General features: G+C 46.7%; 1 protein-coding gene across 1 annotated transcript in view; it reads left to right on the forward strand.

Annotated features, from left to right (window-relative positions):
- The window catches only part of ALK (ALK receptor tyrosine kinase), a 693,809-nt gene that overhangs the window by 556,008 nt on the left and 121,017 nt on the right, over positions 1-16,784 (forward strand). Inside the window, exon 6 of the mRNA XM_058551519.1 lies at positions 10,501-10,632. Coding sequence (XP_058407502.1) covers positions 10,501-10,632 — 132 coding nt within the window. The remainder of the gene's footprint in view (positions 1-10,500; positions 10,633-16,784) is intronic.

The raw sequence follows: 16,784 nt of genomic DNA on the forward strand, positions 1-16,784 counted from the left end.
CTGAACAAACAAGAGGAGGAAGCGACGTATTATATGGGAAGCTGTGGTGCAGAATGGTTAAATGTCACCGCTTTTCAGGGAGATTAATGGTAAAAAGTGCACAGAGGTCGTTTACAATATTAAAAGTAAAATTATTGCTGTGTCTTTTCAGCAAAGCAATGAAGATAAATGCCGCATACGGAAAGCTTGGGAAAAGGACCAGGCAACAAAATAAAGGGGGTGTTGAAGGTACAAAGGGATAAGAAAATTTTTAATTTCTTCAGAGAGCTCAGCCGCGAAAATGAAACACACTCTGCTTTCCTACTGATGGCCTACAGGAATCTCTGTGATTCTTCATAAATTTACGTGGAGACTGACTTTGTCTGAGGAGCTGGGATTTTGAAACTCACCCTCAGTGGCTCTGTCACATCAGCTGGAAGCCGTGGTTTCATCTTCGCACCATCTTTGATGTCGCCTCTCTCTCACCCTTGCCTCCAGGCCATCAGCCTGTGCTGTCAAGGTCACCCCCAATGCGAAACTCACATCACTCACTTCTCTCCAGCTCTACCAGCCTCCTGCGAGCTGCCTTCATCACTTGCTTGGTCGCTTATAACGATGGCCTTCAAACTAGTTTACCCACTTCTATTGCCCTCGCCAATCTGTTCTTCCTAAATTGCTCAGAATGATCTTTTTAAAAACTAATCAAATTGTTTTCAATCTCTTGTCTAAACTCCTTAAGCAAAATCTACACCCCTTACCACAGCCTGCAATGTCCTGCCTGATTGGTCCTCTGCCTCCCTCCCCAGCCACCCGTCAAGACCCTCCGTGACCCTCTTGAACCAGCCTGGCCTTTGCTCTGCTTCTAGATCATGAGCATCCTTCCCCACCCCCAGTGTTGCAGCTCCTGCTCCTCCACAGCCTTTTGGTATGGCTGACTCTCTCTTGTCCTTCAGCATCAGCTTAAATATCACCTCTCCAGAGAGGACTCATGTGGCCCACCTATCAAACTAGGTCACCCATGTTACTCTGTGTTCACTACCTTAACCGCAATCCCACGCTCTTAGCAGAAGCTCTGAACATAGTTGTTCAATAATCCAAAGACTGAAAGAGGGGAGGGGTGGAATTTCTACCATTGTAAACTAAAGGAATTAACAATTTCCAGAATGCAAGGAAATTCCACCTCATCCCATTCTTCTACTTAAACTTAGTGATCTATTTTGCACTCCTTCAACGTACCTTCATTAGTGCTCACTATGTGCCAAGCACTCTCCAGGAGATAAAATGAGTAAGACAGACCCCCTGCCTCAAAGAATTTAGTATTTAGTGAGAGAACCTAGCAATGCAGACATAATTGTGCAATAGGGTGAGGTGAGTGCACAGTTAAAGGTGTATAGCAATTACCAGCACACCCCAGAGGGAGCCACATGTCTTTCTTAAAGGGAGAAGAACAGGCAATTGGGAAAGTGACATCTGAGTTAGAAGGAATTGTTCAGATGGAGAAGATGATTCTAGACAACAGAGTCGGGTTGCACAAAGGCTGTTGTGATGGCTGCACGTTCAAAAAACTGCAAGTCATGGTGTTTAGCTAAAGATGCAAAGGAACACGGAAAAGGTGGGAAAGTGGGTTGTGCCAGGTGTGCAAAGCCTCAATTTATATTGAATGGTGTGGAAACCAGCAAAAGTTCAAGGTAGGAGTAGGACCTAAAAGGAGCTGGGCTCAGAAAGCTAATTCTGGTGGTGAGGTGACTCCAAAGACAATCTTGAAAATTCACCACTGCAATTATTTTTCATAGCTATTATTTGTGTTGTAAATTACTATTGCATTTGTTTCTATCATTGTTTTGCTGAAAGGGTCTGGCCATTTAGATCCTCACCTCTGCTATGGGATGTGAGGGATTCCCAAAGGTGCTGTCTGTCCCCAAGATCTGGCCTGTCCAACTTCTTCATTGACCCCTTGCCACCCACCCCCCATGACCCATTCTCCCCAACTCCTCAGATACTCTCTGAAATTAGCTCATTAGCATCCCACATGTTGTTTTATGTACACAATTTCATTTGATCCACACCAAAATCCTGTAAATTAGATAGCATCCCTAATTTACAGAAGAGAAAAACCCTGTGAACTATGTCAGAGTTCACACCACTAGCTAGTAGGAGAATGAACCTAGTATAATTTTATCTACACCTTAGGGGTCTCATCAATACAAACTCATCAATACAAACAAAGCAATACCTTGGGTTTGCTGGAGTAATAGCAGAAATGGAATCTAGGTGTGAAAGGAACTCTCAGAACTCTGGACCAAGGAGGGAATCATCATGGTGAGGGGGTGGGTGGTGCTGGAAGGCTTGGGATTCTTCCAAGGGGAGAAGGAACTGAAGATCCATTTATTTCTCTAACACTAGAGGTTCTCAGACTTTGGTGTACCCAGTTGTCACACAGGGATCTTGTGGAACATGTGGTTCCAGAGTTCCATCCCCAGATATTCTGACTCTGTAGGTCTACGGGGGACCCAGGAAGCAGCGTGATTACCAAGCTCTTGTGTGACTTTGATGCAGAGGGTCTGTGGACACACCATCAACACAATAGCCTCAACCCATGGTAAATGCAAATGGCTGGCATTAGAGGGTCTACAAACAAGGAAACTGAGGCCCAGAGGAGAAGTGACTTGCTCAGGGCCTCAGAAGCCTAGAGGCAAGGCTGGGCCTCTGACCAGCTCTCCCAGTTCCCAGTACAGTGCTTTCTTACCCAGCCTGCTGGCAGTCCTCCACAGCTAGCCCCTCTCCTTGCCGCTTTACATTTTGAGTAGGAACCCAAGATGCCAGTTCTGTAATGAGGTTGTCCACACTACAATTTATGAGGCCCAAAGCCCTCAGCAGGACTGGTCTCTGCCAGGCTTAATTTACACAGTTCGAAGGCCTTCCAACACCCCCATTAACGTCAGCACAGTGGCGGCGGCTGTTAGCCTGTGCATGCCGTTTGACTACGTCCTCATCATGTCACCATCCATTTTCACGTCTCTGAACTTGTTTACCCTTGAGCACCTGATTCTCCTCATCCTGGGAAACATTAAGTTTCTAACGGCGGGGAGGAACCTGGCCCAGCCTCTGGGCTCCAGCTCCAGCCCCACCCCTGACCTCCCTTCTCCAGAAGCCAGCCTCCTCCCACGCGTAGTCTCCTCTTCTCTTTAAGAGCAAGACCCCCTTCTCACTGAAGCAGCACTCAATTTTCCCCTTTAATGTGTCATTGGTTAGGCAAGAGCAAGCAGGTGGGAGACAGCCCAAAAGCTGCTACAAATATGCTTTTTTTAATGCCACATAAATCACTTTAATTAAAAATTAAGTGCCCTAAAATTTGACATTCATTTAAAAAAGAAATTTGAGTTAGGAGAGTTATGTAGATTTTGTAGCATCAAATCTCCAAGACACAATTGAAGGAGGAGACTATGTTGGGTTTCTGTTTTGAATGCACAATTAGGGAAAAGGAATCATTCTCAGCGAGTGAACCTAATAAGACACCCGTGGTGTAGAACAGCAATTCACGTAACCTGACCTGGGCCATGCATTTCTCAGATGCAAATCTGAACTAATTTCTACTGCATCCGGATAGGAGATAAATGGGCTAAGAAATGTGGTATGCTGTTTTAGGAGAGATGTTCCAGGATGCAAATGACAGATGACTGAGACAGGAAAAGCCAACATGAGGCAACCAAGAGAAGCTTGCTGGGTGAACAGCTTAGTAAAGATGCATGGGAGAGCAGAAGGCTTCAGGGGAGAGTCATTAAATGGTCAGCATTAGTAAAGATGGCACTAACTATATCAAATCAGCCTTATAAACATGGAGCTACCAACAACAATTGTCCAGAACCCCGGAATCAGGATGTCACAGATGGAAAGGGTCTTGGAGTTTGGATTTGAGGCCACATTCTCATTGCACCAGGGGGCAGGAGAGGCCCATGGAGGTAAAGGATGCACCCAAGACACACAGGTGCTCAGGAGCTGGTCCTCCATCTCTCTAAGGAAGTCGTTCTCAACCCTATGCCCATGAGAATCCCTTGAGGGGCTTTTAAAACCATCAAGGCCAAGGGCCTCTCCTTCAGAGATACCGATTTCATTGGTCCAGGTGGGGCCTGAACATCAACAGTATTTCTGACTTCCCAGGTGACTCCTATGGGCAGTCAGGGCACTGCTCTGGAAGGTGATCTAATCTGAGTCGTGGGAGAACTCCACTAGGATCATCTGACTAGGTTCTGTACCTTTCCCTGCAGTTTACTAGCTGTGAGACCACAGGCAAAGCACCTAGCAAAGAGCTGGTTGCATTTTGTAGTGCCTCACTGTTTAAAAAACATTTCTCTGTACATGATTTAGTCTCTCAAATCCTCAATCTTCTGATTAATCAAATGGGAATAATAATAACTTCTGCCAGTTTTTTATGAGGTTCAAACAAGAAGGATTAGGAAAGCACATTGTAAGCTATTAAAATGCTATACAAAGGCAAGGAACGATGACAATTTACTACCCCTGGTGACTTACATCATTATTCTGGGAAGAACTGCTGTTTCAAAGGTAATAAATAAATTCCCATTGAGAAGACCCTTACTAACAAAAGACTCCCAAGCACCAACTCTCCCCAGAGTGCCTTGATCTCAGATCTCCCTAACCTTTCTGTGATTAGGGCTTTTGGTGTTTCAGCGATTACCGGGAATCACCGGCAGGCACCTGGGAGTGGAAAGCATCAGGAAGTGCCAGCAGGGAGTGGGGGCTGACTCTTCATATAGAAGCCCCAGCTCTTTCTTGCTGGTCCGGAGGCAGGCTATGACCACCCCATGCCTTCGGTTACCCCACTGCATAAGCCAAAACAATCATTTCACAACCACAGAGAGGATGCTGTTTAGGGAACTCAGGCTCTTGATTAAAACCATTCACCAAGGGTACTTCCCTCCTTGGAATTCATGGGCTCCATAAAAAAAGCTTAAGAAGACAGAGCAGTTGTTTTTTGTTGTGCCTCATTAGTTTTGAGTTTGGGCTGGTAGTAGAGATCAGAGTACCAGGCGTCCATCTAATTGAATCTCTCACAAGCATACAGTTCCCTGTGGTACGGAGGAGGCAATGCCAAGGAGCCTGTAGTCTCCAGCCGGGGGAAGGAGATGGGGAAGAGCTGGTGGAAGCAGAGCTGAAGGATATGGCTGCTCTGGACTGTCGTTGTGCTTTAGCCAAGGAAGAGAAGTCCTGGGAATAAGCTTCTCCAGGGCATCCAGAGAGTGAAAGCAGCACCACCCTCCCACTACTGGACTCCTCCTTGGTCGAGGTTTGTGGGTGAAGAGCAGGGAGACTGACGTCCTGCCCTTCCATACACACCATCACTGCTCCTGAGGACAGTCATCACCTGGAGGGGTCCCGACAGACAGACACAGTACAAAAGATAGAGAACAAGATGTCAAAATTATGGGTTTCCACCAATCCTTCAGGAAGCCATGTAACCACTCTGAGCCTTTGTATTCTCAACTATAAAATGGGCATAACCATACCTTCCACAGATAATACATAGGATCAGCTTACTTCCCAAATCTTGGGGTGGGAAGATCTCTATACAAGGCACTGCTGTAGACTCGTGAATATAAGACGTGATACCTCCCTTCACGTCACTTACAGTTTGGTGAGGAAGACAAGCATACAAGCAGCTAAGGCAGAATGTCCACCACGTTAAAGGCAAGAAGAAGTCATGTGCTGCACAAGTCCAAGTGAAGAGATGGTTTATGGAGGGGGAGAATGGGGGAATCCAGGAAAATGTCGTCAATGAGGTGGTGAGGTCTAGATCCTCATTAAAAGAAGAGTAGATAGTAGAAGACGTTTTCCCAGATGAGAAGGCAACCCAAAGACTACAAAGGGTGACCCACAATTACCAATCCCACATGGAACAAACTCTCTAAGTGTGAAAGAAAAAGAAGAAATCACCAAGGAAAATATGGATAGGTTTGGATTACATACTAACTGAAAACTCCTATATATCAAGATACATTATAAACAGAATGAAAATACACATAAAATACTGGGGAAAATTGTCAAACATATAATAAATAGTTTCATGTCTTTGTTAATAATTTCATACAATTCAATAGGAAAACGTGAAGATCCTAACAGATAAATTGGCAAAAGGAAATGGGCAAATCTTTAAAGGTCAAAGTAAAATAAAGCTAGTAACATATGAAAAAAATACTCAGCCTCACTAATTGCCCAAGAAATACAAAATAGAACAGCCAGGAAATACCTTTAGTTAAAACTAAAAATCATGATAACATTCAGGATCGGCCAGGATGTAGTAAGAGCAGGATGTAGTAAGAGGGACATGCATGTATGAACACAGCTGGTGAGAGTGTAAATTGGGTTAACTTCTAGAAAGCAATTTGGCAATATGTATCAAGGGCCTTTAAAAAGTTTATACCCTTTGATTCAGTAATTCCACTTCTGGGAATCCATCCTATGAAAATAATCTGAAATGTCAACAAAGGTTTATGGTCAAAGATAGTCTTCGAAGTGTTTTTAGAAACAGTCTAACAATCCAGTCATTGAATACTGTTTAAATAAATAATGGTACATATCACACAGTATTGTAGCCATTAAAAAGTATTCTTCTGGGGAATTTTTAAACTCTTGGAAAAACTTGTGATATCACCTTGATTATTTTAAGGCATATATACATATGACACACCTATACAGACTTTTAAAGCATAGGCCAAAAAAACTAAAGAGAAATCTTCCAAGATGTTAAAAATGTTGGCCTCTGGATAGTGGGATTCTGGGCATTGGTTTTGTTTATTTTTCCCCTGCTTTCAAACTTTAGACAATAGGCATATATTTTTAGAATGAAGGGAAGTAAAAGAAATTGTAAGACATATTTGGGGAATGACAAGTCATTGGTGTGTGAAACACGCACATGTTCATGAAGACACACAATGAGGAAGAAGGCCTAATCGTAAGGTGTGAATAAAACACGACACAGCTTCCATTTGTTCCATAGGTTGAGGAAGACTTTATAGGTTTTTCTATTTTGCTTGCTTTCTTCGGCAGGGCTGGGAGCGAGGGCCATAAGGTCCTAACTGTATTTAATGATCACATAAACGGCATAGGAAAAGATGCTTTGGAAACTAGAAATCACCAAGCAAAGGTGAAGGACAATTTTTTGTATTATCCTAAACACCTTTGCCCTGAAGGAGGGGAAGGGAGGACAGGCAGTGTCACTGGGCAGGCTAAGCCCACCAACTGGGGTGGACACACCAGTCTGGCCCTCATAGCCGCCCCCAGCTGGAGGCCACCTGCATGCCACCTCCTCTCACCTTCACTTAATTGGAAACTTCCCCCATTAAGTGGAAATAATAAAGCCGGCCTGTCCCGGTGGTTATAGGGTTTAGTGAGCAGGCAGATGAAGTCCTGATGCTGTGCTTGACAGGTGACAGGTATGCCATATGTGATGCCAGGTGTCCTGGCTGTGCCCTTGATTCCTGGGACAAAGTCCACAGCCACCCCTAGCAAAGCAATCAGTGCTTCAGGGAGGACTCCCCTCCTCCCTCTCTGCATGGCGAAGATGGGACCTGCCAGGGACCAGCACCAGTTCCTTAAAAGCATTTTATTTACCAGCTTCCAAGAGGGCATGACTGACAAGTGAAGAATTGATGAGCAGAATTAAAGCTATAAAATGAATTTGGCATTTACCTTTGAGAACAAGCATTGTGTCTCTTATTGTCGTTCTTTTTGTATTTTGGTCCTGTGTGCTGAGTATTTGGGGAGGCAGTAGGGTAAGTTTTCATTGTGCGTTTCCCTGTACTTGGAATTGACAGGGGGTTTGGAGAAAACATTGTCTTAGGCTGCCTTGAGGAATAGGGATAGACGGGGGTGCATTTTTCCTTCTGTATGAGGAAGAAAGAGGCAGAGGGAACTAGTACAGGGAACCACAGAGATCCAGTCACAAAACAAGTTAAAGACCTGAGAAGCTGATCTCAAGCTACACTGGGCTCCAGAGGACCGGGGCCTCAGCTGACGTAGTCTATTATTTCACCTGGAGTCGGGTTTAGACGGTGTATTAGTTTCCTATGGCTGCTGTAACAAACTACCACAAACTTAGTAGCTTAAAACATTTTTTAAACCGCAACACAAATTTATTCTCTTAGAGTTCCAAAGGGCAGAAGTCTGAAATCAGTTTCACTGGGCTAAAGTCATGTTGTCAGCAAGGCTGGCTCCTTCTGGAGACTCTAGGAGAGAATCCGCTTCCTTGCCTTTTCTGGCTTCTAGAGGCCGCCTGCCTTCCTTGGCTCATGACCCTTTCCTCATATTACTCCAAACTCCTGCTTCCATCAGCACATCTCCTATTTCTTACTGTGACTTTCTCGCTGCCCTCTGATAAGAACCCTTGTGATTACACCTGGATAACCCAAGATACTCTCCCCACCTAAAGATCCTTAACTTAATCACATCAGTAAAGTCCCTCTTACCACATAAAGTAATATATTCGCAGGTTTGGGGGATTAGGATGTGGCTATTTGGGGGGTCAATTATTCAGCCTACCACAGACAGGTAACCTCATGCGCAGGCTTTTCATGAACCCTCCTGGGGCAGGCACTGGCTAGGGCTGGGAGACACACAGAGGCTCAAACAACTTGGTGAAGAAGACGGGAATATGCACACGTATTCTAGAGCCAGGTTACATGGAACCAACGTCAGATGAGGCTGGAGCACAGGCTTCGTGGGGAGAGACAGAGACAGGTGAGTCAGGAAAGGAAATTGGGGCCCAAATCACAGAGGACCTTGAAGAGCAGGTTAAAGAGTTTGGATGTGATTCCCTGAAGGAAGCAGGGCTTGTGTTTTCCACGCGCAGGAGTCACAGAGAATGCCCAGCCAGGCTGGAGGCCCATCTGACGATGCTGTATGGCAATCTGCCGGCAGCTGACAAATTGAGCCTTATCTGGACCAGCCTGTTAAAGAGGCCCCAAGGCCTCCTCCAGTGCCTCCCTCCCATGAGATGGAGAAGGAAGCTTTGCTGTCTGACAGGCTGGGTCTGAATCCTACTTACCAGCTGTGTGACCTTAGGCAAGTCGCTTGAACTCTCTGACTCAGTTTCCCACTTAGGAAATGGACACTGTTAAGACTTGCATAGCTTCTTTACAGGGCCCGATGTGCTAAGCTACACAGAGGGATTCTAGAAGTAAACCAGCCGGACTTGATGTTAGTTTCAGGGCTGTTGGAAACAGTCCAATGAACTAAAAAAATCATGGAATTTTAGATATTAAAGATCACCTAACCTGGGGAGTCCCACCTCACAATCACCTGGGAGGTTGTATTACAGTAAAATTGAATAGAGGGGAGTCTAATTTCACAGCCAGGGTTGGAGAAGCCCACCCCTTATGTGAGGCAAAGAGAGGCTATGGGACTTGTCCAAGTGAGGGTCCTGGTTCATCCTCTCCACACCCAGCTTAGCATTGAGGTGGGTGGGATGGGGTGGGGAGACTGTTGAGGCACCAGCTACCATGGGGATGGAGCTAGACAAGAGGACAGAGTGCAAGGCAGCTAGACCTGGGGGTCGACCCAGGGGGGCCCTGCCTGGTCATCTCTACAGGGACCAGAGTCTCTCCCATCCCACACTAACCTAGAGCTGGGTGGCAGGAGGCACCCTCAGAAGCACCAGCCAGGTCCTTGCTAGGTGGTCCCCAGGCCAGGTCCCCCATTCAACAGGGCAGGCTAGGCCTGGCCAGCCTTCTTCTCCCAGAATCCTGGCTCTCTGGAGTCACAGGTTAATTAATTATCAGAATGCATTGTTCTTGATACAGAAACAAATAACTTCTAATGTGTTCATTATAAACTGCCCCCTCTCTCTTCTCTCACTGGATAATATGATTTATCTAAGAATTTCAGACCTGGAATGGACATTAGAAATATCACCAAAAACCCTCCTTTTGTAGACAGAGAGACAGGGGACCAGAGAGGGAAGGGGCAGGGTCAGCATCACACAGCCAGTCATGGAGGAGGTGGTCCAGGCCCCAAGGCCCCGGCTCTCACGATAGTGTTCCTTGCATTCAACAACAGGAAGTGCTGCGTGTTTCTAGAATCACTCCAACGGCGGAATCTGGGGTCAAGAACATGGGGAAGACACACTGGACCACATATGCCCCAAATTCAACCTTGAGGGTAGAGCTGCCTGTACGCAGATGAGACTCCACCTGCAGGCTCTCCACCCGGCACACTGAAGCCATGGGTTTGAGGACCCCAGAGTGTTGGGGGAACATGGACCAAACCTCGGGCCACCTTGCTATTCACCATCTCTAGAAAGTGAGACCGCCAGAGGGCTGCGGGTGTGTTAGGGGCTTTGACTTCCTCTCAGCCTCCTGGTGTTGGCCCTCGCTGTGGCCAGACTGAGAAGCAGGTGTCAGTCAGGCCTTGGGGTGTGACTAGCAGGGCAGAGTGATGCTCTCCCTGAAGACTTCCCAGAGGGCCACCCAAACTGACTAGGGGCATGTGTCTCTGTGTGCTCTCCAGGAACGTCCCCGGGCTCCAAGATGGCCTTGCAGAGTTCCTTCACTTGCTGGAACGGGACAGTCCTCCAGCTCGGGCAGGCCTGCGACTTCCACCCGGACTGCACCCAGGGAGAAGACGAGGGCCAGCTGTGCAGTGAGTAGATGGGAGCTTCCCCACGCCACCCCACCCCAGCCCATGCCCATATCTCCCCCTGCCCCCATCACCCCAGGTATGGGAGCTTGGGCAACCTTCCTTACGTCTAGTGCCTCTTATGTCCTCTCGGTGGCAACTTTCAAAGGCTACACGGTCTTCAAGAGACAGACCTAAGATCTGTGCTCTAGAAACAGCATATATGTTGAGAACCAAGCAAGATCTTGTAAGCCATGCTCTCAGCATCTTCATGGCAGAGAGAAACTGTGCAGGCTAAAGCCCAGCTCTGTAACATGGCATTAGAAGCCCTCTACACCCATACTTCCCCCATGTTTCAAGCCTTATATTTTATCACCCACCTGCCTCTCTCATCCTCCCAATCTTCCATGTACTCCAGCTCCAGCTGTATCAAACCACGTCTCAGCTCCCTCGTGCCTCCATGGCTTTGCTCATGCACTATCCCTTGCCTAGAATGCTCTTTCCCTTCTAGAGTCACATCTATTCTTTAAAGACTCATCTTAAGAGTCGATTCTTCTGGGAAGTCTCCTCTGACCATCCTCCACAAGTACAATTGGTTCTTCTTCCTCTGGAGCCCCCCGTAACAGCCATTATTTTTTATTGACAACTTTTTAGAGATATAATTCATATACTATACGGTTCACCCATTTAAAGTGTACACTTCAGTGTCTTTGAGCATAGTCACAGGGTTGTGCAAACATCACCACAATCTACTTTAGAACATTTTTATCATCTCAAAAAGAAACTTCTAGCAATCTCTCCTCATTTCCCTCCAGCACCCTCCCCCCACCACCACTACTAGCCCTAAGCAACCACTAATCTACTTTCTGTTTCCATAGATTTACCTATTCTGGGATTCTGGGCATTTCATATAAATGGAATCATACAATATGTGGTCTTTTATAATTACATCTTTCACTTAGCATAATGTTCTCAAGGCCCATCCATGTTGTAGCAGGTATCAGTCCTTCATTTCTTTTTATCATCGAATCATATCTCATTGTATGGATATACCACATTTTGTTTCTCCATTCATCAGTTGATGGACATTTGAGTTGTTTCCACTTTTTGGCTATTATGAATTATGCTGCTGTGAACATTTGTGTAGAAGTTTTTGTGTGGACATATGTTTTCATTTCTCTTGAGTATATACCTAGGAGCAGAATTGCTGGATATATGGTAACTCTATATTTAACATTTTGATGAACTTCCAAGCTGTTTTCCAAAGTGGCTGCACCATCTTACATTACCACCAGTAATGTATAAGGGTTGTAATTGCTCCACATCCTTGTCAACACTTACTATTATCTGTCTTGTTATTTTAGCCATCCTAGTGGGTGTGCATCCACTACATTTTATGGAGGTGGTTTTCATGTCTCTCTTCCTCTCTGTGGGGAGATTGGGTCTGATACTCTTCCTCATATCAATATCTTCCCCCAGTCAGTATCTCAAATGATTCTTGGCACAACATAGGTGCTCAATGACTCTTTGTTGATTAAAATGAATAAATGAGTTGGGAAACTTGGGCTCCATAGAGGAAAATAAATTGCTGAGTTCTTACTGGTAGGTAGGGGCAGAGTCAGTTTCCCAGCCCAGTGCTCACTCCATTGAAGACAGTGTTCTCAGCAGCTGCCTGGCCGGGAGTAAACGCTCCAAGTTTTTACGTTTTTGTCAGGGAAACCCCAAACACTTACGGAACACACACAGTGTGAGCTAGAAAATGTGCTAGATCCTGGAGCAGAGACAAAGAATGCAGCACCTGCCCTCAAAGCGCTGAAAATCCAGCACAGGGGCGGGAGTGAAAGAAGGGAGCCATAACTGGGAAAGGAGGCAGCAGACACGTGCCTGGGGTGCTGTAGGGCCAGACACAGGAGCAAGTGCCTCGCCCCTCGGACACACCGGCCCCAAGACGCTGCGGCCTGCAAAACAGCTCTAAAACATTAACAGTGTCCCCCAGGTCATCTGGAGGACAGATTATCCCAAGGGGCACAAAAGGTTTTATTTACTCCTTTAAATGAAGCAATAAAGAAATCCATTTTTCAATTTGAAAAACTTCCTTTTTATACAAAACTTTCCAGTGAAGTTGTCCAATAATGAGAGAACTGTGGTTGTTTGGATAACACTCAGTAAGGAGTTGCTGGTAAGCCCTTTGCTTGTCCCACACTGTCCTGTTGCTGGCCTTTCTCCCAGAGCTCTCACTGTGCACGTGGACCACTGTGGAGCCAGCCCGGCCACGGTGCCCGGGCAGGGGCCTAGGTGTGTCTCTGTAGTTATTTGTCTCCGCGGTTTTTCCAGTAGTGCCTCTGAGCTGTGTGATTTTGCTTTTGCCTTTTTAAAGTTTTTTGATACCCACTTCCCAGCTGGACACAGGTCAGAGGGCCATGCCCTGATTTACAATTGGGAACATGAAAGCACAGAGAAGGTAATTGATTTGTTCAGGGTCACACAGCATGTCAGGAACAGAGCCATGATTAGAGCACTGAGCCTGCAGGCTCCAGCCCATTACTGTGGGCTCAGGGCATTTCCCCACCATTCTGGGCTTGCCATTAACGGGTTTCCAGGGCCAACTCCAAGCTTGAGGGCAGCCTAGCTCCAGTATAGAGGGCAGGCACCTGGGTTTCCTGCCACACTTGAAAAGCTGCTCAGACCAGCTGCCAGAATGACAGCTCCACACTGGAGAATACCCCCACTGCGTTCTTTGTGACAGAAATCAGTTGCTAGGAAGAGAAGTTCAATTCAGAGGGAGGGTTATTCTGATCTTGTTGCCACTCTGATCTTGGCAGTACTCTTGGCAAATATCCTTTTCCGTATTTGTGTGCCCCATTCTCTGGCATTTTTGCTGTTTTCCCTATCACATTGACTGATGTTAATTCTGGAAACCATCCCCACAAAGAAAACAACAACAGTGATAATAATACTGGCTAACCTCTATTGAGCATTTACTATATGCTGGGAGCTGCTCCAAACACTGTTCGTGTATTAACTTACTTCAGCCTCACAACAGTCCCAGGTGCTGCTATTACATCCACCATAGAGATAAGGAGCCTGAAGTCCGTGCTCAAATTGCCAGCCAGTGGCTGAGCAAAGCCCACACTCTGAACAACTGCAAGCCAGTCTCATTTGTTTTGAGTTCCCAGCAGTTGGTTGTGCCAGGCACAACCCCAGCTATGTATCCACCCAAGAAGAAGGGGCCAAGAAAAGTCAAGAAAGATCCAGGGCTCTGCCACCACCTTTCTCGGGGATCAGATTATTTGTCTCCACCCTCTGGGCCTCAGTTTCCTCATCTATAATATGAGTTGCAACATGATACCCGCTGATGTGTTGATGTCCGCGATGCATTTAGGACAATGCTCTTCGCTCCCCAACACGGCTGTCCTGCATTTCCAATTAAACATTGCCAATCCCAGTGAGACATCCAAGGATGCTATAACCCATCGAAGAGTGTCTTCAGGTTCCCTGTGTATTGAGCAATGGCCTCAGTAGCAAGCAGCCCCCCAGAAAAGGGTCAGGTGTCCCCCCTTCAGCCCCTGGATGGGTCATTGACTCACTGGGTATTGCAGGCAGCTCACTTCCCCTCCATGGACTCAATAATCTCATCTGTTTGGTAAGGATACTCTTGCTGCCAGGCAAAAACAGTTTTTTAAAAGTTTATTTCTTTATTGTAAAATAAAACATGTTGGTTGTAAAATATTTGGAAAATCTAGAAAAGTACACGGGAGAAAATAACTATTGCCCATAATCCTCCCTCTCAGACATTCAGAGATAACCATAATATTTTGATGTATTTCTTCTAGCATTTTTTCCCATGACTCTATATTTTCAAGGAAATGTATAATACATATTTATCAAAAATGTTAACAGAGTTGTCACGCAGGAAGGAAAAGTAGTGTCATTTGGCCTGGAGTTTATACTTGGCAGCTCCGGCAGCTACTGCTGAGGTCACATCTCCGTGACTCTACCAATTTGTCTCTCTTAGACTGGAATCAGGTGTCATAATTGCCGAATGTTGCGGGATGGATTGACCTCCACACAGCCTGATTTGGCCATCCAGCCAATGAAATAACTGGCTGCAGTCCAAGACGAGGGTCAGTTAGAGCTGTGATTCTCAGATGTTGAGGTGCATAGAACCAGCTGGAGAGCATTAAAAATGCAAATTCTGACTCGACTCGGTGGTGGCGGGATGGGGGACCTGAGATTCTGCACTTCTAACAGCTACAGAGGCAATGCGGATGTGGCTGGTCCCTGGACCACATTTTGATTGTTAAAGGTTTAGAGGACTGAACCCACTCCATTTCATTCAGCAAATACGTATTGAGTCCTACAATGTGCCAAGCACTGAGTAGGTGCTTGGGGTGAATGAAAGGAGAAAGGGGTGATCAGAGCGGGAGTTGACATTAGATCCAACCCTGCGCACCAACGCTGTGCTCAGGCATTTGGCCCTAAGGGCAATTTCCAAAATCTACCTAATCCACTAAGGGGCTGTGTTCTGGCGCTCACCCCACCAGCTTCCTCAGGGCCGGCTTCCTGCTGAGCACTGATGTGCTTGCAATGGTGGAAATCCTCTCAGCACACCCTCCTGCCCTCAAGCTTTTAATTGTCACATAGATTGTCAGTTGACCTAACTGTTTTGCCTACCACCTCTTTCTTTATTCAATCAGCCAGAAAGAAAGGGGCTTCCAATCCCAGCCCACCCTGGATCCTATGCCAAGCTAGGATGAGGATGGGCTTCCAGAAGGTGGAGAATGCCAATGGCTCTCCTTATTCCTGTCCCAGTGGAAGGCATGGGCAGAGCTACCACAGGCATTTCCAGAAAGGCAGCTGAGGACCCGTCTCTGCCCTGAGGGCAGTGTTGGCTGTTTCAGCCAGTCCCCTGATGGATTCCCCTGCCCCAGATGTGAATGATAATTAATAACGCCACCACCGCTCTACATTTGCTCAACTCTGTCTATTTACAAAATGTTTCCACACTCTCTCCCTTATTTTGTCCTTAAATAGCCCTGTGAAACAGACACTAACATTACCCCATTTTACAGATGAGCGAGCTGAGGCTCTGAGGAAGGAAGTGACCTCCCTAAGGTCGCACAGCAGAAAGCTGTAATGCTAGGACCAGAGCCCAGGTGGCTGGATTCCAGTCCTGCTGAGGTACCAACACCCATAAGTCAAGCCCAGTTCTCTGCCTCCACCCCTAAAAGGAGGGAAAAGGAGGGCACGATGTGCCGTGCAGGCCTCAGCTCAGCCCTGCCCTCTCCTTCTATCAGGAGCCCATCGCCTGCTGGAATCTTCCATCGTGGTCCCCGGTTTAAAGCACGCTTGTGAAGGACACTTCATGGAAGGTCACTTCCAGCTTCCAGTTAGTTTTTGCAAAAGAAGTAGATGTGGGATCCCTTGAGGGGGGCATAAAAAATAAAACAGTTCTCCTTAGCTTTTGGATTTTTAATCAGAGGAACGTGCAGGGCTTGGGGGAAAAATGATTTCTTCAGGGGGGTATAAATGGGAAGAGATGCTCAAAGTCAGTGACAGCTGGTTTTAATTTATAATTCTGCCTCTGTGTGAAACGCACAGAGAAGCATGGGGAAATGAGTAATAATTCACTAAGGTGCTGTCACAGCCAGGAAGCATTAGGGCCCTCTTTGTCAGCCTGCTGCTGCCAAGAAGCCTGAGACAGAGGAAGGACATGGAGAGCGGGGGGTCCAGCTAGAGAACTCCTTTCCTCCTGCGCGGCAACATGGCCCTGCTGCTCCTCTACAGCCTGGCCAGGGGCTGTGGGTGCCGTCAGAATAGCCTGGAGTGGCTGCGCCTTCCCTGCAGTTGTTCTCCGAGTAAGCTAGAGAGCCTGAGCTCTCTCTAACCCTCTTCTCCTTTCCTCCTCCTCCTGGGGACAGTTGGGAAATGTATGATCCTTAAAGCTGACTGTGGCCTTTTCAGTGGGACCTGAGGTCAGGCTGATGTAGAGAAAAGGATAACAGGGCCCTTTATGCTGAGCCAAGAGATGATTTAAAGAGGCCCCAGGGACTGGGATTCTTGGTCAGGATAGGCTACACGATGCTGCCGTAATAAGCCGTCCTAAAGTTTCAGGGGCTTAACATAACATTTACAGTACCTGTCCACTGAGGGTTGGGGTGGGAGGGGCCTCTGCT

The sequence above is a fragment of the Diceros bicornis genome, chromosome 12 (genome assembly GCF_020826845.1).
Source record: "Diceros bicornis minor isolate mBicDic1 chromosome 12, mDicBic1.mat.cur, whole genome shotgun sequence".
Classification (NCBI taxonomy): domain Eukaryota; kingdom Metazoa; phylum Chordata; class Mammalia; order Perissodactyla; family Rhinocerotidae; genus Diceros; species Diceros bicornis.